This window comes from Cervus canadensis, chromosome 12 (genome assembly GCF_019320065.1).
Source record: "Cervus canadensis isolate Bull #8, Minnesota chromosome 12, ASM1932006v1, whole genome shotgun sequence".
NCBI classification, from domain to species: domain Eukaryota; kingdom Metazoa; phylum Chordata; class Mammalia; order Artiodactyla; family Cervidae; genus Cervus; species Cervus canadensis.
In genome coordinates this window covers 1,044,780-1,064,750 of record NC_057397.1, presented here as the reverse complement: position 1 = coordinate 1,064,750, position 19,971 = coordinate 1,044,780, and the positions used below count along the sequence as shown (strand labels likewise).

The window sequence follows — 19,971 nt, the reverse complement described above, 5'->3', positions numbered from 1 at the left end:
GGAAATTAGATGATTCCTGGAAAAAAGCATATAGACTACATTTGGGTACAAAATAACATTTATGCAAAGTAAGTTGGAGAAGGCAATGGCAACCCACTCCAGTACTCTTGCCTGGAAAATCCCATGGACAGAGGAGCCTGGTAGTCTGCAGTACATGGGGTTGCTAAGAGTCGGACACGACTGAGCGACTTCACTTTCACTTTTCACCTTCATGCATTGAAGAAGGCAATGGCAACCCACTCCAGTGTTCTTGCCTGGAAAATCCCATGGACAGAGGAGCCTGGTGGGCTGTCGTCTATGGGGTCGCACAGAGTCGGACACGACTGAAGCGACTTAGCAGCAGCAGCAGCAAAATAAGTGTTGCTCACCTGTTAGAGCTTATTTACCATCATGACTATTATTATTATGTCATGGCATTTAAAAATTATCAGAAACTGTCAGATTTACCTATCCAATATATGTGAATATTGTCTGAGAACTGACTCATTTCCTTACAGGGAAATGTAGTCACCAGACCTCAGCTGCAAGTATCTTACTCCAAAGCTCCAAATAGTAGCAAGGATGAAAATGAACCCCTGAAATTCCATTTCTATCAAAGCATTTAAATATGGATTAGAATTTCAGCAGAAGGATCATAGTAAATGATGAGAAGGGTGTCTTTCACCATGGGAAACATACTATCGATTTAGGATATGCAAATATTAGCCCCCCTTAGCACTGACCACAGAATGATAAAATACAGAATCCAGAGACAATACCAAATGGGGTTGGTGTGTAACTTGATTATTTTTAAAGAAAATCAGCTATCGGACTTTATAAAACACTTCCAAGAGTTTCATTTTGCCTGCGAGAAAAAGCTTTCAAGCACCCAGCTCTGAGACTGATCTGAGAAAGACTGGGACACCTTTTTATTTCATGGAAGGTGAAACAACTTTTTTATTCTCCTAGGTCAGCACTACTGAGCTGAGTTCCTATATATTAACAAAATTTATCATAAGAATATTTTGTAATTAGTACTTTTCTCTGGAGAGCTCAAAACAGCTTTCACATGCTTTTATTTTTAATATGGGTGTACCTTGGAGATACTGCAAACTGGAGTCTAGACCACTACAATAAAGCAAATATCCCAATAAAACAAATCACACACAGTTTTTAGTTTCCCAGCACAAATGTTATGTTAACACTATACCACAGTTTATGAAGGATGCATTAGCAGTATGTCTAAAAGAATGCACATATCTCAATTAAAAGATACTTTATTGCTAAAAAGATGCTAAGCACCACCTGAGTCTTCAGCAAATTGTAATCTTTTTGCAAGAATAACATCAAAGATCACAGGTCACCATAACAAATACAATAGTGGACAAGTTTGAAATGTTTCGAAAATTACCAAAACGTGACACAGACATAAAGGCTGTTGGACAAATGGCTCTGATAGACTTGCTCAGTGCAAGGTGGCCACAGACCTGCAATTTGTATTTGAAAAGAAACGAAGTAGCTCTGAGGCAAAATAAAGGGGAGCACACTGAAGTGACGCCTGCTTCTGTGTTACCTCACCTTTGACATCAATGCCTGTGTACAAGAATACTTATTTGGGAAATGTGCAGAATGTACCTTAAATGATCAGAAACGCATTGTTGGCAGTTTCTTTACATGTCTTTGCAGTGAATTATTTTCTCTGTTAGAAAGGAGGGTGACAGGGAGAAGCAGAGATAGTACTAAGTAAAATGCATTTGGAAAAATCACTTTTAAAAAATTGTTTGCTTGGATATATTGTTTCTAGAATCCAGAAGCCAAGCAGTCTTAAGTATCTACATTATTCATTCATTCATATATTCAAGAGCACTGAAGTCAACCGAGAGAAATGAATTTGTGCTGGATCAGGAACACGGGGGGAGCATTCTAGGCAAGGAGAATGGCTTGCTCTGAGTTTAGCAGGTGTGAAATAGCACCTTGAATTTGAGGACATGCCAATTACTTGATAAGCTGGAGAGAGTGTCAGCAAATGAACCTTGAAGAAGCAGGATCCACATAGTAGAAACCTTATAGATCTTGTTCAGAATGTATACTGTATCCCATAAGCCTTGAGGAGGCATGGAATAAACAACAAATAAAATAGTGCCATTCCAAAGAGTACTTCAAGTGTTTTCTTTTGTAGCACATGTAGTGTGCCACAAACTGTTTTGACTGCTTTACATGAATCAACTCTTACAATACTCATGATGACCCTAAGAAATGAACACTATTATTTTTCCCATTTTTATGGGTGAGAAAATAGACACCTGGAAAGGTTGAATAACTTGCCCAAGATCTTTCAGCTAGCAAGTGGTAGAGCTAGGGTTTCAATGCAAGCAACCTGGCCAAAGTGTCCCTGCTTGTAAGCAACAAGCAAGTCTGCCCAGACCACAATGCAGCACAATAAGCAGTCAGATTCAGTTAGTGACGAGAATAGAAAAACGTTTGTCCAGAAGGATTTACCATGTGACATTCCCAAGATTCACATCTGGTCTTTATAGCACTTGATGTCATCTGTTGTTTGGCTAAGAAAAGAAACTAGAATCTTGGACTGCGATGGCTGATACAAGTCTGTCACCCCGTGAGTGAGCCTAGCCCGCACATATCCACAGCTTTATTCTCTTCTGCTTTTCACATACACGTTATAGGGGAAATTGCATCTTTCAGTGGTTTTCCTAAAGGCTCCTTCCATGTAGCCCCGTGGACTTGTAAGACCTGCCTTTGTTCTTAAGAAGCTTATAGATAAATTGAAGAAATAAGGCACAAATGTGTGAAAATTGAAATGATGGGAAAAGTATACATTTGTGTAGTAATCTGACAATAACTGCCGTTGGGTTCAACAACATTTATGGAACTTGTTTTTCCAAAATAATCAACACAGCTGAGAAAAAAATCACGTGTGTTTAAAAGTTGCTGGGATCAGGCTGATGGTCATGAGGGAAAAAAGGAGGTTGCTTAAATGTGGCTCAATGAGGCTGCAGTTTATCAGAGGCTACAGGGTCCCTTGGGGTGAAGTTGGTGATAGATACTCTGCTCATTGATTTATGCTTATATTTCTGTTTTCTTTTATTCTTTTTGCTTTTTTTCAGAGGAACAGATACAGTCCTTGAGGACATGTCCTCCCGGCACCCACGTACAGCCCTGATGTCGGGTTTGCACAAGAACCAAAAACAGAGATGGCCTTTGCAAGCCACGTCAGGTGTATGACAACCTATGCTTTGTCCACACAGGCGGATTCACATTTCCAAAGCCACGCTGGACTGCCTCAACGGTGACTATAATGTGGAAGAGGGTCACGGTAAAGAGAGGAACGAATTCTTGAGGAAGCATAATATAGAGACCTATTTAATTAAGCAGCCTGAGGAGAGTCTGCTGTCTTTGCCCGAAGACATCGTCAAGGAGTCTGTGAGCTCCTCAGACAGGAGAAACAGCGGGGCGACGTTCACAGAGGGATCTTGGAGCCCCGAACTGCCCTTCGATAACATAGTGGGGAAACAGAACGTAAGTCCTGGCTTCCTTCTTCTGGTTTGCTGTGAATGCATGTGCACCTCCAACCCAGATGCCTCAGGGGAAACGATTCATCTTTAACCTTTTCTCTGTTGAGCATCTTAATCGTAAATGATCAAACATGTACCCTCATGATGGAATTCACTTATGCAGTCAATTTCAAGAAATGCCAGGAATCCCAGAGGGTTCTCAACACCCTCTTCTTTTTTTTTTTTTTTTTTTGACCTAGTTAAAAATAAATGTCATGTGAAGCTGAATTATCAGTTTACCAAAATTAATTCCTCATGTTGGAGAAGATAAACCTCATGCTATGAAACTAGCAACAGAAGAGGAAGGTCAAATCCTTGAGAATGTCTTTTTTTTTTAGTTAGTTGGCTGGCTCAGAGAACTGAGGTACCCTCTGAAATGTAGAATCAGGGGGTCACTGTTGGTTGGGAAATATAATAGCTGCAAGTGAGGTTAAGATGAGGTCATTCAAGAGTAGCTAGTGATTTCAAAGCCGTCAATATGATGCTATTCTTATGTAGCATGGATTTGCATCTTCTATGAGATAGGATGAGCATCCCTGGTGGCCCAGATGGTAAAGAATCCACCTGCAATGCAGGAGACACAGGTTTGATCCCTGGTTCAGGAAGATCCCCTGGAGGAGGGCATGGCAATCTGCTCCAGTATTTTTGTCTGGAGAATCCCAGGGACAGAGGAACCTGGCGGACTATAGTCCATAGGGTCACAAAGAGTCAGACATGACTGAAGTGATTGAGCAGTGCATGCGTTAGACATAGGGCAACACAGTCAGTACATAAAGTGTAAATGATCAAAGAATCAAATTTGTTTTTAAGTATATTTTCAAATACTAGAATCACACTAAACTTAGTGAGATGCTCTTACTCTGAGAGGCACCAGAGAACTGAAGTCAATCAAAGGAGAACTGAAGTGGCTTCAGGAATGTTCCACTGCCCAGAGTGCTCGGTCAGAGCACGGGCAAAATCACCTGTTCTGGCGTGAGTTTTCCCTTTCGTTATTTAGGCCAGGCACACATAGTTGACCTTGTGTAAATTACGTGAATTCATTGCACTTTTTTAAAGAAACTTACCCAAAAAAGTCCATATATAACTCTTGTAAACAGCTTCTGACATGCTCCTGAGCCAAGGAAAAGCTGAAACTACTATGAAGTAAATAGACCAAATTGATAGTATCTGGAGCTTTGTGAAGACATATAGAAGTTAATTGTTTTAATCCACAGAACTGAACATTTCTCGCTGACTTGTCATTAAGAAAAATCTGTCTGCTTAAAGGCATGTGAAATAGAAAAGGTTAAAATACTGAAAGTCTTGCCTCTTTCTTCTGCATTTGAAAGATCGACAGGGTGCTCTGAGGCCAGGGTAACCTCTGTTTCCTTCTAGCTCTGTGTGAAGGAGTTGTAGATCAATGCATGGAACCCATTCCACTGGGCAAAGATGCAGGTTGAACCGTGTCTGCATGCATTGCAAGAGTCAACCCTTAGGTCCTCACTGTTCTTTTGTGAGTATTTACTTTCCTCCCAAATTATTATGCCCACACAAGTCATCACTGATTTCAATACCTACCTCTTTCCATCCCTGAATTGGTGCTCATGGTACAATTTGCTATTATAGAAAATTACAGTCTTAAATACTTCCTGGAGTTGGTGCATGCCCCGCTGAAAGTACCATCTGTTTCCTCTGTCTATTGTTAACTTGAGCCTGAATGCTGGTTATTTTTAAAAAGATGCACACCTCACCCTGAGCACCTCAGTAACTGTGCATAAAGTTGTCTCTCTTGCTTTTTTGCTTTTCCTTTTATTTTTGGTCTTTCCTTTTGAAAAACTCCATCCATTTAAGCTGATTGTGGAAATGGGGATAATTTCTGTTAATAATTGTTCTAGTCTCAGTGTGCCTATCCTTGCTACTAAGAATTGAGAACCCAGAAGAGAGGTAGAGATACTTGGTTTTAATTCATGATTGACTGATCTGGTAGAATTATGTAGGAATACTAGATATATTCCTCTGCTAATTTCCTAATGATCTTAACTGATATCATAAAGATATCATTGTTAATCAAAGATTATTATTTCTGGTGTTTAACCATACCATATATTTCTTAAGATGCCTGAGTTTTGCCTGTATTTACCATCTTCAGGATGAGTAATCTTAGTTTGTTTTGATGTCCTAAGACTTAAGAGCCAATGATATGTAATAACCAAGTGCTACTAATAACGTTTTGGAAACGGTTAAGTCAATTAAAATGGTCACAGGCGCTCAGAGTTTGCTCTTGTGCTTAGCTCTGGAAGTCAGTGAGCCGTATGTGTGGTGCAGGGCTGTAGACTGTGCCTGGAAGAGATCAAGACTGGTCTGGCTGAGCCTGTGCTCTGCCAAATCACCTGGTCAGTGCTACAGAAAGCCCAGACCATCCAAGTGTTAGCTTAGCACAGACAAAATACACGAATGCTTTGTTGGGGGTTTTCTAGCTAAACTGGCCAGATGTTTTAGCTTCTATTGATTCATAAAGTATGCTTTGAAATATTTCTAATGACAGCAGTATGCCATGCTGTAATCGGTGCTATATAGATAGCAGATGTTTGGGTAGTTACATTCTCATGTATTCATTCATTCGATAAAGATTAATTGAGCATCTGTTTCATGCCAACTACTGCTAGAATAATAGAGAAGGAGGGACAGAGGAAAGAAACACTTTAGAGATGAAGTTAGCCAATAGTTTATATGCTTCAGGAAGACAGGGATTGTGTCTGTTCCCTTATCACTGTTGAGTCCACAATCAGAACAATACCTGGCAAATAACAAGGCTTGTTTACAGTTTGCTGATTGAATGAATTAAACAATCAATATGGGTAGAAAAGGAGAAGACCCAATCAAGTTTAACTTCCTGGTTTTTTGCTTGGATCTGATGGGATGATTGGTAGACCTGCCCACCGAAATAAGTGATACTGGAATGGAAGGAAACACTAAAAGCCTGGGAGAGGTCCAAGGAGAGATATCCAAGGCTGTTGAACACACACTTCTGGAGCTTAGGCGTAAAAGGACTACAGAAGGGATGTGAGTCTGGTAACATCTGAGGATAGATGAAACCATGAGAGTGAAAGAGATCATGCTAAGGAATATGCAAAATAAAACAGTAAGAAAGTATAAGACAGAAATGCAGGAACACCAGATGGAGGTAAAGGAGAGTCAGGATCCCATGACAGAGACAGAGAGGAAGCAAAGTGATCAGAGGAGATTAGGCGATGAGGTATCATGGAAGCCTAAGAGCAGAGCATTTGGAGAAGGATGAGGTGATCAGCAGTGTCCAGTGTAGCCAAAAGGCCCAGTGAAAGGACGACTGAAAATTGCCAATTTGAAGTGAATTGGAAAACAACATTGGCAAGAGGCAGATTTGATGCAGTGGTGAATCAGAAGCCAGATTGTCCAAGTTGATATGAGAGAGCTCTGGATTTCCAAGACCCCCAACTCCACCCCAGTCCCCTCTCCACTACCCATTTCAGGAGTCCGTCAGTAGTTTGCAAGAGCCAGGGAAGTCACTTAGAATTATTTCTGGCCCCTATGTGAGTCTTCAGTCCCAATCTACACCTGAAGATAATCTCTTGGTTTAGATGTTGTGCATCTTTCCAGCCTCTGTATTTGTGCCCCACTGGGCTAAAATTGTTGTTTTAGCCCACTCTCGGACACCCTAAACACTTGTGCTTTTCATCCTTTTCTCTTGACATGGGCAGACATCTTCCCCACTGATTTGGGGTCCTGGCTCCCTGAACCCTGGCTCAGATACCTGTGAGGGTTCCTACACTCTGAGCCTGAGTGGAATGAAATTAAGAAAACTAGAAGGCAAGAAACTTATGATCATACGTGGACTATTAAAATGTAAGATTACAAAAGTAGAAGTAGATAGCTGAAGTACACCAAAAGTGTGAGCATTTTGACCTCCAGGGGGATGTCCAAGAAATCTCAAGGCTAGGCTGTTGAGTAAGTCATCAACGTGGTCATTGAATTTCTCAGAACAGAGACAAAATTTGAGATGAAAATGAAGATGTAAGAAAAGGGTCCTTATACTGAAGATCATATTTTCCCCTGCTGGTTGCATGCTATAACTAAAATCTATTTGTAAGCTTGAGCTCTGGTTCATTCAATTGCTTAACAGTCTTAGTCTTTGAGATGCTGAGGATCCCGTAAGGAGAAGACAGACTTGGCCCCCATCTTTCATGAGCTTACATTTTAAGGGAGTAGAGAATGCAGACAATTAGTCAAAACACAAAAGTACTGAGAAGTAAATATAGGTGGATATATAACTAAGAATCACATAGAATTACTGCAGACTTACTACATCAGAGTCCTCTGAAAATTTTACATGAGTGTTGAAAGAGCCCTGCATTTGAATGACCTGAAAAAGAACATTATAGATAGAAGGAACAGCCAGTGCAAAGACCCTGGGGTGGGAAAAAATTTGATGTGTTAGAAGAGCAAAAAGGCCCAAGCGACTAGAGCATAGTGAGAGGGGAAGGAAGGAACACAAGATCAAGTTAAAGAAGACAGAGGTTGAGCTTGAAAACCTGGTTTACTTTGAATCTTATTCTAGGGAAGTGATAGAACTATTTTAAGCTGGCCAGTGACATGATTTGATTTAGATGTTTAAGAGATCATTCCAGCTGCCTGTGGAGAATGGATTGTAGGGAGCAAGAATGGATTCATTAGACAAAGAGCATTTTTACTTATGATTTACAAGAGGATATCAAAGGTAGAAGCTTTTATGTCGCTATAAAGTGCATTGTGTGAGGATATGAATCATCTTAACTTGGTTGTGTGTGTGTGTGTGTGTTTTATTGGAGTCTAGTGGCTTTACACTACTATGTCAGTGTCGGTTTCTGCTGTACAGAAAAGTGCATCAGCCATACATATACTTAACTTGGTTTTTATGACAGGTGATATGCCAAGAGAGGTGGAGCGATTCTTTTAGAAGCCAACCCTTTTTTAAAGCCTGGGTTGTCTCCCCCATTTATTGAGAAATCATCACCATTGTCCCATCCCTCCTTTTCACATTGATCATGACATCAGAATCTAAGCATTTTTCCATTACTCCTCTAGACCTTTTAAAAGAATCACTGGCGGGGAAAGTATAGATTTGGTACTTCTGTTGTATATATTAGTTGTTTCTGTACAGTAGACTGACTTTGGTCATCAGCCCACTCCAGTATTCTTGCCTGGAGAATCCCAGGGACAGAGGAGCCTGGTGGGCTGCCATCTATGGGGTCGCACAGAGTTGGATATGACTGAAGTGACTTAGCAGCAGCAGCAGCAGCATGAAGTTCATATGTGCACTGTGAAGATTGAAAACACAAATGAAATTATATTAGATCTGCTTCCAAACCATCAATATAAGCAAATATCACCACCATCATAAAGCAAATATCACAGTAAAACAGGTCACACCAATGTTTTGGTTTCCCAGTGCATGCAGGTTATATTAACAGTATACAGTAATCTATTAAACGTGTGATAACATTATGTCTTTAAAAAATGTACATACCTTAATAAAAAACATGTTTTTGCTAAAAAAGATAACCATCACTTGAGCTTCCAGTGAATCATGATAGTAACAGCACAGACCACTGATCACAGATCACAGCAGATATAATGCAGTAGTCTGAAATATTGTAAGAATTACCAAAATGTGACACAAAGACACCAAGAGAGCAAATACGGTTTAAAAAAATGGCACCCATAGACTTGCCTGAGGCAGGGTTCCACAAACCTTCAATTTGTAAAAACCACAGTATCTACAAAGTGCAATAAAATGAAGTGCACTAAAATAAGGTATGCCTGTGTTCCACACAGCAAGACAGAAATTAAATGCCTTTCCTTACCAGGAACATAGATAAACATCCATGGAGTCACTAATAGAAGGAGAGAGCCTGGGGCCAGGTACCATGTGGGGAGTATTGCTCAAAGTCTTTGCGTTTCACTCTCACATCAGTCTTACTGGGTCAGTGTGATGTGCCTGCTTTACAAGTGATAAAATTGTGAAATGAGAGAGAAGTTCATTCCCTGAAGGCCACATAGTGAGTGAACAACAGAACTAAAACCAGAACCCGGTCATGTCTGATTCTAAAACCTTCATGCTTTAAATCACGCTGCAGTGTCTCCTCTCTGTGTCCTGAAGATGCATACCAGGCTTCTACTGTCTACCTTGTTTCCTGGTCAGTCGAGCTTAAAAGGGGGTGTGTGTGTGCACATGTGTGTGTCTTCACCCTCTGAAGATGACTCACTTTCTCAGCAGGCATATTTAGAAATTTTCTGTGAAAACTCCAGAAAAGGACCAGTTTTTCCTCCAGGAAGTGTTAGCATGCCCCTAACATCTCACTCGGAGAAGGTAATAGCACCCCACTCCAGTACTCTTGCCTGGAAACTCACATGGACGGAGGAGCCTGGTGGGCTGCAGTCCATGGGGTCGCTAAGAGTCGGACACAACTGAGTGACTTCACTTTCACTTTTCACTTTCATGCATTGGAGAAGGCAATGGCAACCCACTCCAGTGTTCTTGCCTGGAGAATCCCAGGGACGGGGGAGCCTGGTGGGCTGCCGTCTATGGGGTCGCACAGAGTCGGTCACGACTGAAGCGACTTAGCAGCAGCAGCAGCAGCAGCATCTGACTCCCTGAAAGTCCTGATGCGATCATTGTTGGCATGGAAAGGGTTAAGCAGAAAAGTCTCTCATGTCTATGCAGTAATAAAAACAAAAAATGAACCATTTGATTTAGTTGCACTTAGCCTAGAGAACCTTGACTCCAGAAATGTGTAGGGAGTGAGGCTAGCCATGGTTGAAAGCAGGATATAAGAGCATATTTATGTTATTATGTTTTTATCAGTCCCAGCTGGGACTTTGCTTAGATCCTGTTTTCTGTAGCCATTGAAAGAAAAAAACTCTCATCCCATTGCCTTGCTGATCAAAGTCATGCAGACCTGATGTTGAGGGCCCGTTTCCTCATAGTAAGCCGCTTAGCCCTGTGAGTCTCCTAATCTTGGGGCAAATTTCTGCCGGACCTCAAATTTGCCCCTGTGATAGTCAGAAGGGCTGGAACGGAAGCTCAAGAGAATGGAGTCCTGGCTCTGATTCTCCAGATACTGTTGCAGGCCTTGGGCCACCACCACGTCTCCCTTCCAGGCCTCAGGGTTTTCATCTGTGCAAAGGCAGAACTGGACTAGATGGTCCCATGACTTTTCTCAGCTCCAACATTGCCCCTTCAGTTTGTCAGCCTCAGACACATGTTGGAAGTCTGTGGCTATCCTGGTGAGTTACCTCCACTTCAGAATCTTGCCACCCAAAGCCCAGAGAACAATTAATTATTTGTAATAATGGGAAGTAATGGGAATACCCCTTGTTTACAGTTTTCCTAGTATAACAGTTTAACATTACTGTCATCTAATGAACTGTCTTAAAATGTTAATACCAAATCAGAAGCAAGAGTTAAAGCAAAAAAAAAAAAATTATTGAGATGAAATTTCATCTAACTAGGGGATGAAGTCTGCCCTTGCTCTAAGTGTTCTGGATAATTGCATTTTGATTAAACGGAGGGGAAAAATAAAAACCAAACGTCATTATAAACATCGTCACACTTTGCTATCTTTCAGGCAAAATGGTCATTCAGGCAAAATGATCAACATGACCATTGTATTCTCCTGTCAAGACATAACTGATCACTAGGATTTGATTTCTTTCCTTCTGTTTCTCTCTAAAGGTGGGATGCAAATTAAGTGGCAGGCCCCTTCTCTTTGCATATGAAAGGCCAGAAGACAAAGAACACTTTTAATTCAAACTCATTTTACTTTAGCATTTGACTTGGGCAAGTCAGTCCCCCAAGAGGTCCATTTGTTTCCTCATTCAGGCAGTTACTGATTATTCAACTACTTAATGAACTATGATTTGCCAAGCGTTGTACTGCGTCCGAGCTGTCTGGGAGCTCACTGTCCGGTGGTATTACTAGCAAGTCATCAGGCTCAGTGGACATTGCTCTCATTCTAGCATGACCGAATAGTGATCCCAGGTAGTCAGTGAAGACCTTCCCGAGGAGGTGGGTGTTACGTTGAAATCTACAGACAAGCAGGAGTGAGGCAAAGGATGAGGGAACAAGACCCCAGGAGGAGAGAAAAAGCAGGGCGGCTCCTCAGGACCAAAGCACATGCTTCTCCTTCCCCTCTGAGAACACTGATCTGAAGTTTCTACCCCTAAAAATTCCTGAAATACTGGGCAGTGGTCTTGAAGAGGAAGCTGTGTTTTCCGAGTTGGCTGATTCTATGACAAGCTGCTGAGTATCTAATTGTCTGTGTTCAGTCTTGATATAGAGGAAGCCACAGGCAAATTTTCTTCCATAGGTAATTTCTTTTGAACCACTTTTAACATCAAATTAAGCTCTGATGTTCATTGGATGGGACATCTGCAGGCTTTAGGGATAGACACCATGATGGGTTCTGGACATTTCCCTGAAGTCCATCTGGACTCTTCCAGTAACGTGGCTTTTACTGACAACAAAACTCCCCAGGCTGCTCTTAGTTCCGACTCTGAAGATAGCAGCTGAGTTCAGCCAGGAATTAGAGGGATCTGGTTTTTCACTCTCTTCAGAAAGGCAAATGGATTTGAAGCCATCCAGAGAGCATTGAATGGATTAAGAAGGCAATTTGATCCATTAACTTTGATGCAACATTCCCACTTTCTCTGAAGTTCCAGAGATAGACTAAGGTGGACAAGATAAAGGGAGAGATGAGTTTGTGGCTTGTATGGAATTGCAGCTCTGGAAAGGAGCATGTAAGTTGGCACAAGACATAGCCTGTGGCTCCCCCATGGCCAATAGCTGGCTGAAACTTTGCTAAACTCATTGGAGTCTTCTTTCACCAGGGATTGACTAGTTGTTTCAGGAGCCCTAAACATCTGAGGAACTGGACCCAAAGAACGCAGTGGTGGTTTTTTTTAATTTATTTTTACTTTTGATCATGCGGAGAGGCATGTGAAATCTAATTTCCCCCACCAGGGATCTTCACCAATGGACTGCCAGGCAAGTCCCAATAGTATTTTAAATATGTGAAGATAATTGTATGATATTTTAATTGTGTGAAGGTAGGTAGGAAGAGAAAGCAAAAGTCTGTTTGTTTGTTTGTTTTACTTATTTCCTCAATTTGAAAAAATAGAAGTGGATTTAAGTTTTATTCATCTTGGCGCCAGTTTTGCTGGGCTGAGATGTGTCATTGTAAAAGTTCTTCATTGAGTTATGTCAAGATTTTCCCATCTTTTCTCCATGAATACCTTTCATTGTTCTGACCCAGTGCAATTTATATATATCAAAGTTTTTCTTTCCAAAGAAAATTGCATTTGATGTGAGTGAATTTGCATTCCCTCTTTTTAAAGTGAGTTAGCACATGTGTCATGACCCACCATTGCTACTCTGCTCTTCACAAGGAAATGAATGGTACCAACATAAGATGATTCAGTTCCAGCCCAGAGCACAGACAGTGGATGTTTCTGTTGGCCTGGCCAGCTTCATCTTGACTGTTTGTGTATGTACTTATTTTCACTTCACCTGGAGTCTACAAGGAGTTATAGCCCTAATTCCTTGGGTGTTGATGGAATTTTTTGAAAGACCGTCACATCTCAAGGATCTTCAAACACTACTGTGAATTCCAGGTTATGAACCACTAGATTCCATTGTGTCTTTCCTACTCTATGACTTTTGTATCATTTTTAGTCCCTTAAAGGATCTTCTCACAGCTTGAGATGATAAGAGCTCCATACAAGTCATACATGGTAGCCCCCACTCAGGTGTCCATATCTTGAGAGCGCTTCGACACAGGACTGTTCTGAAGTGATAAACTCAGAAACAAACATTAGGAATAATGATAGCCAAGAAGAGCTAAATTAATTACATCAATCTAATAAAGTGTGTGATAGAAAAGTTAGGATAACAGGATGTAGAAACCAGGAAGCAGTCTCTTCTTTTCCCAGTTTTGTCCTGCTATTGTAACCCCCCAGGGTTCTTGGCCTCCTGTATACAGAGATTGATCAAAGGCCAGACAAGAAATTCAGGCAAGGCTTTACTGGGGCCCCTGCTGTAGCTGGAGGGAGCAAGAACAAGTAACAGATTCCCTTGCTTGCTCATTCCCCAAAGTGGGGGCGAGCTTCTTCCTCATATGGGATGAGGGTAGAGGTGTATCCAGGGGTCTGGCCAGAAGGGTGGCTTAGGTCGTTTGTCCACCCTTTAGGTGGTGTTGTGTGCAGGGGGCATGCACAGTACCCTGCTTTTGCTACCAACTCCCTGTTTTTGCTCCTGGCTCTTCCGAAGTGGCAGTTGGGCTTTTTTTGGTCTTTTTGTATCTTTTGTTCAGAATTTGCTCCAACTGCACATGCATGCAGTTATTTTTAGTCCCTTACAATTTCTTCCTGTTTTGTTGTTTGTGGAGAGGTGTGTTTAGGTGCAAGCATTGCAGCACTGCAGCCAAGGGTCCCAGGCCCCAGTCTGTCACCCCATCTCTGTTGAAAAGTTTAGAGGCTGGATTCTGGAAGGTCAGTAATGTGAGCTCCTTTGGAGCTGAATCCAGGAAAGCATCAGTCACTAAACTTAATCATCAAATTGTATAATAAGACCCATAGACTTATGGCACCAAATATGAGCAATTTATCAGCAACTCTTGATAGAATGTAATGGTTAGATAGCATCACCGACTCAGTGGACATGAATCTGAGCAAATTCCGGGAAATAGTGAAGGGCAGGGGAGCCTGGTGTGCTGCAGTCCGTGGAGTCTCAAAGAATCAGACACGACTTAGCGACTGAACAGCAACTTGATGTAATATTTAAGTCATATTCCTCAATGAAAAGAGTTACTTCAGAACCTTTTAAAAAAGATAAAAAGGTAATTCTTATATTTAAATTTTCTGCAAATTTCTGTTAAGTAAACAAAGACACAGATATAACACACACACATTAATTTTTCCCATGGCATTAACATTTCCAAAAAGCCTACATCACTGATGTTCACAAGAAATCTGAATAACTTCGGTCCTGATAGATGTTCATTTACTCATTTCCTGAGCTGAAATTATCTGATTGCCAGCCCAATTCATTGCCAGTACAAAGGGTCACTTGGTCAGTGAGCTAGTGGCCACCTCTCCAGCCACAGCTGATTACATTTTGGTCCAGTCATTTCAGTGCTGTGAGTACTTCGATTCACACCTATCCTGTGGCTTTATAAACAAGCCATCAATGTGTCGGCTTCTCTCTCCCCAGCTCATGAGCCACATCCAGAGCGGAAGTCCTGCCTCCCTCCCTAAGTCCACACCATCCCTCTCATCCACTCCACCCAGTCCTGAGATGAGGTCCAAGCCGGACTTTGCACATCTCTTCCACACATTACTGTGGATGTGATATTTTAAAAGCTAATAATTCACTTGGCAGCCTGCCCCCAAATCATCTAACTTCAAAGTGGCCACATCTAAATGGATGTGCCAAGGTCTGCTTCAGCCAATTCTGCAGCAGTTTAGCAACTATTTTTGATTAAAAATGGCTCAAGTGTGTAATGACAAGAGTACAATCCTATTCCCAAAGTGAGATTAGCATCTTTCTGAGAAATTCAGAGGATGAAATCAGACTTAAGGGATCCCGAATTAGTTAGCAGATGGGTCAAACAGAGCCAGACAAACTCCTGGCCGGACAGAATCAGTGTCAGGCACCGCTTGTCCTGGATTAACCTGGCTCTGAGGTCCTTGGACTAGGGCTCCGGGACCAAGTCTTGAATGCTGGAGCTTCCCTCTGTGGGCTCCGGGTAACCTTGTTTCGAGAGCTGTGCCCAGTTACCTGGAATTGTGGTCAGTCCAAAAATTCAGTCACAAATGACCATTTGCCCACCTCTCAGCCAAAGGGAGGGGCTTCCTACGTGGCACTAGTGGTAAAGAACCCTCCTGCCAATGCAGGAGACCCAAGAGACCCGGGTTCGATCCCTGTGTTGGGAAGATCCCCTGGAGGAGGGCATGGCAACCCACTCCAGTGTTCTCGCCTGGAGAATCCCATGGACAGAGGAGCCTGGCGGGCTACAGTCCACAGGGTCGCACAGAGTAGGAAAGGACTGAAACAACTTAGCACACACGCAGTCCAAAGGCAACCAACCAGCGTGCCTGTGTCCAAAGCCAGGAGCCACTAGTAGGATGAACTGAAACAAAGAATGAGGCATTTAATGTCAGACAAAGGACCCTGAGAAGCGAACCTAGCATATCTGGGACCTAAACCCCCAAATAAGTAAACTGTTTTGATGATCTGCCTTATCAATGTTAGTTAAAAGTTCAAGAGTGAATTTGTGGGGTTCAAATCAGCAGCAAATTAGTAAATGTTTATTGTGGAATCTGCCAGAATTTGGGATACCTCCCTGTTATTGTTTTGTTCTCTTAATCACACACAGTTTGAAATTTCAGACCACAAAGTGACAAACGCGCTTATACATTTTTTATTCCCTATTCAATGCAGCATCCAGCCAACATTCGCACACTTCTGCTGCTGCTCCAAAGTGGGAAGCAGTGAAGGCTCAAATAGCCCAGGCCCCAGACTGACATTGTTTGCTGACAATTGAGAATGGGGAGCCAGGCTACAGAGGGGTACTGGAATCCTGGAGCAGGCTGGCTAGAAATGTCCGGATTATTATTTCAGCCAACAGAGTGGACATTCTGATGCTTGTTATTTCGTTTCCTGGTGCAGAAGCTACGAGCCTATTATGAAAATTCCTTCAACTCTTCCTGTAGTTGTATTCTGTAAACCTCCTCCCACAGTAAGATCTCATTAAACATTCTTTTGATTTGTTTGGGAGACAGGTGATGATGGTATAAATATCTTAAAGAGAGAGAAAGTAAGCAATAGCCCTAATTTTAAAAAAAGCATCAGGCATATCATTTGAATGTGACATTTCATTTTTGTCTCAGTACAGACAGGGAAAATTGTGGCAATCTTGGCTAACACTGCTTGCTTATAAAGAATGGTCTAATTCACTAGAACCTCCATGTTTTTCAGAAGGAAAAATTGTTACATGGCAGGTTCTGGAAAGCTCCATGTGGATATTTTCCCTGGGACCCCCAGCTCAGCGTTTACCCAAATAAATACCACCTAGAACTTTCTTACCATAAAAACATGACATGCATACCCAAAGAAATCTCTGCTCCCCATCCCTGGATTTGAGGGGAAAAAATAATAATTGTTCCACTTTCAAAAGCAACAAGCATTCTTCCTGGAGCAAATAATTTTGGACTAGATCACCTCAAAGCTTTTCCAAGTGAGCTTTCATAAAAAGAACACAAAAATAACTTAAAAAAGAAGTCTTCTCTTCTGGGGACTGGTTGAGGGTGGTTAATAGAAGTAGAAGGAAAAAAATGAGCTTTCCTGGTGGCTCAGTGGAAAAGAACCTGCCTGCCAATGCAGGAGATACAGGAGACTTGGTTCCGATCCCTGGGTCAGGAAGATCTCCTGATTAGGAAATGGCAACCTGCTCCAACATTCTTGCCTGGGAACTCCCATGGCCAGGGGAACCTGGGAGGCTACAATCCACGTGGTCACAGAGCAGGGCACGGCTGAGCATAGCACAGAATAATGTGTGCACCTGGGAGCCCTTCTTCAGGCTTGGTGTTTGTTCCTGGCAATTTCTTCTCCCACCGGCCTATAGTTGCAGGACACAGAAAATGGGTTAGGGACTAAAACATACAATTTCTGCCTTTTCCGAAATCCAAACCCTGCAGGTGACGAGTTTGAAGTGGAGCCACAGAGGCCTCCAGGTGAGGCTCAGGGAGATGCTGCCGTAGGGGTGATGGGAGGAAGCTCTGCAGCAGCTGAGGAAGCTGCTGGGCATACCTGCCTCGGAGTGCAGCCTCCAGCCTGAGGCTGGAAACAGCCAAGGTCTGGGGAGAGGATAAGCCATCTCCGCATAAGAGACAGAGGTCCCTGTGAGACTCTGAGCCTGCTGGGATGGGCATCTTCCCTGGGTCTTTCCCAATCAATAGTGAGCTGGCCTACAGTGCAGGATCTCAGTCACAACTACCTATCAATTAATCTCAAGACTCCATCTCCCGCGGGGCTAAAAGATGACACCCTTTCACTGATGAGGTTAACCTTTGCTTTATTCTGGTTCATGGGAAACACTCAAGCTGATGTTTATCCAGGCATTGGTCCCAGAAAGGACAGTAGGTTAGTGCTTTCCCATCTGTGACCTCATGTTCTGGATTCCAAACACCTGAATAAAACCCCATGCTGAGAAGCGTCATAAAGCTGCCTTTCAAGGTTCTTGCTCTTGGCTGGAATTCTCTTAAACTGTTGTGGCAAATGCCTGTTACCCCAGGCTGATCAAAAACTAGGCATTTAATTGAATAGTAGGAAAACAAACTACCTCTTATTTAATAAATGCAATTTGGTAAACAAAGTCTAAATTTGGAGTCCATTTGGGGGAGGACAGGAAAAGCATCACCAGACTTTTGGTAGCAAGAGATTGAAAACATGCCCTAAGAATAGTCTGACACAGCCATTCAAACTTTCATTCATGCATGCATTCATTCATTCCAAAAGTGCTTATTAAGAATCTATCAAATATGCCAGATGCTGAAGGCTTAGTTACGGGTAAAATGCAGTGCCTGGCCCTCCAGATCAGAGCCTAGAGGAACAGGCAAACCCACAATGAGGCGGTAACAATACATCACAGTAACTGCTGTGCTAAGGATACGTGCAGACTCAATAGGCTTCTTGCAGAAGATGATGTCTGAATTGGGTTTCAGAGAAGCAGTAGGACATTCTACCTAGCTGCCACACATTCAAATGCATAATATGTAGTAGACTGAGTAATTGTTTACTGGGTCATACTGCATCAGTTGCCTAGGCTCCAACACAGGGTCTGATGTCATTTGCATTCGGTCTGATTCAGTGCAGTAGTGACTCAAGGTATGCACAAACTGGAAAGCGTTGCTGTGTCCTATGTGGAAACTGTGTCACCTGTGAAGTGATTGGGAAAGCTGAAGCCATTAGCCTGTGGAAGAAAAGCGGAGGGGAGTAAATAGATTGTATTCAGAAATCAGAAACACATCCACTAAGGAAGAGTTGCAAACAAAACCAGGGAAGAACTTTAGAGTACTATTTCCAAAGTGGTCCTCCATGGACCATGGAGAGGAGATCTGAGCAAAAACTGTTCCATGGTTATAAAAGTTTGGAATATGCAGAGTTTAAAAGCCTGATTTCTGCAGAACTTATCAGTACCTTTATTTCAGTAATGTGTACTGTGAGACTCCAGTAGGAGGATATAAGAATTTTTTCATCCAACACACCAGTACTGAGTCCCTACTTTTGTGCCAGGTTCTGGCATACACACTCCAGACAAAGAGATTCGCAGAAGAGACAAAATCCTTTCTCTGGAGGAGAGTAGTGAGAATGGATGGCGGTAAACAAACAGTGGATCCACATTTCCCAAATCGATTGGTCCAGAAACCATTTTGTAAAGAAGCATTCCTTCATTCCTGTGTTCCTTAGAACAAGATTTTGGGGAAAGAGTTAATTAAGAGAATCTTGTGATGAAATAGAGGGATGATTTCCCCAGATTCCAGAACGGAAACTGTGCAGCATCTACACGGATGCCGTAGAGGGTGTTTGAAGACCGGAATATGTGATCCATAACAGCTAAAGTGTTTTTGACTCAACAAAACTGGATATTTCTAGAGTACACTTTCAGTATGCGATTTTATTGGGAGTAATTTGTTATTTGCTGGCACAAACTGATTAAGGAATACCAAAGTGTATGACTATCCATGAAGCCATAGGACCTGTTTAAAAGAAAAAGCAGGTTGTTGGTGTGTACACAGATAAACATGATTCCGAAAGAACAGTCTTCTGGTCATAAAACAAATGATGAGTTTGAGAGGGTTTATATTCTCCTACCCCATTCAAATGAAGTTTACAAAATCCCGAGCTTCTCAGCAAGACCCTATGTTCGGAAACTTGGGTTCAGAAGGATCTCTGGTTTTCATCTGGACTTTGATGATTTTTTTTTTTCCTCACACATCAAGGCATGCAGGAACTTATCTCCCTGACCAGGGATTGAACCCATGTCCTCTGTAGCTGAAGCGTGGAGCCTTAACCATCTTAAATGCTGCTGAGCGGCTAGGGAAGTCCCAGAGGGTTTAAACAACTTCCACAAATTCATAGAGCTGGAGTGGAGTTTAGAAAATTATGTTCCCAATGGTACTGGGCACACCTCAGTTTGTGTTTGGGGTCTGCTGTGAGCAGCAGAGTGTCTTTCCCACCTCCTCTCTGAGATAGAAGACTGAATTCTGATATTTCCAAACAGTGTAGAGAATTTCTGCCCAAGAAGCCAATAGGAGATCCACAGAGGGCAGGCTCCAGTCTCCTTCACCTTCTGAGATGCTGTTCTAA

At 42.2% G+C, this 19,971-nt stretch overlaps 1 protein-coding gene across 4 annotated transcripts in view; it reads left to right on the top strand.

Moving 5' to 3' along the window:
- Window positions 1-19,971, top strand: part of ADCY8 (adenylate cyclase 8) — a 226,878-nt gene that overhangs the window by 118,868 nt on the left and 88,039 nt on the right. For all 4 annotated transcript variants that reach the window (XM_043484063.1, XM_043484064.1, XM_043484066.1 and 1 more), the window contains exon 7: window positions 3,246-3,516. In XM_043484063.1, coding sequence (XP_043339998.1) covers window positions 3,246-3,516 — 271 coding nt within the window. The remainder of the gene's footprint in view (window positions 1-3,245; window positions 3,517-19,971) is intronic.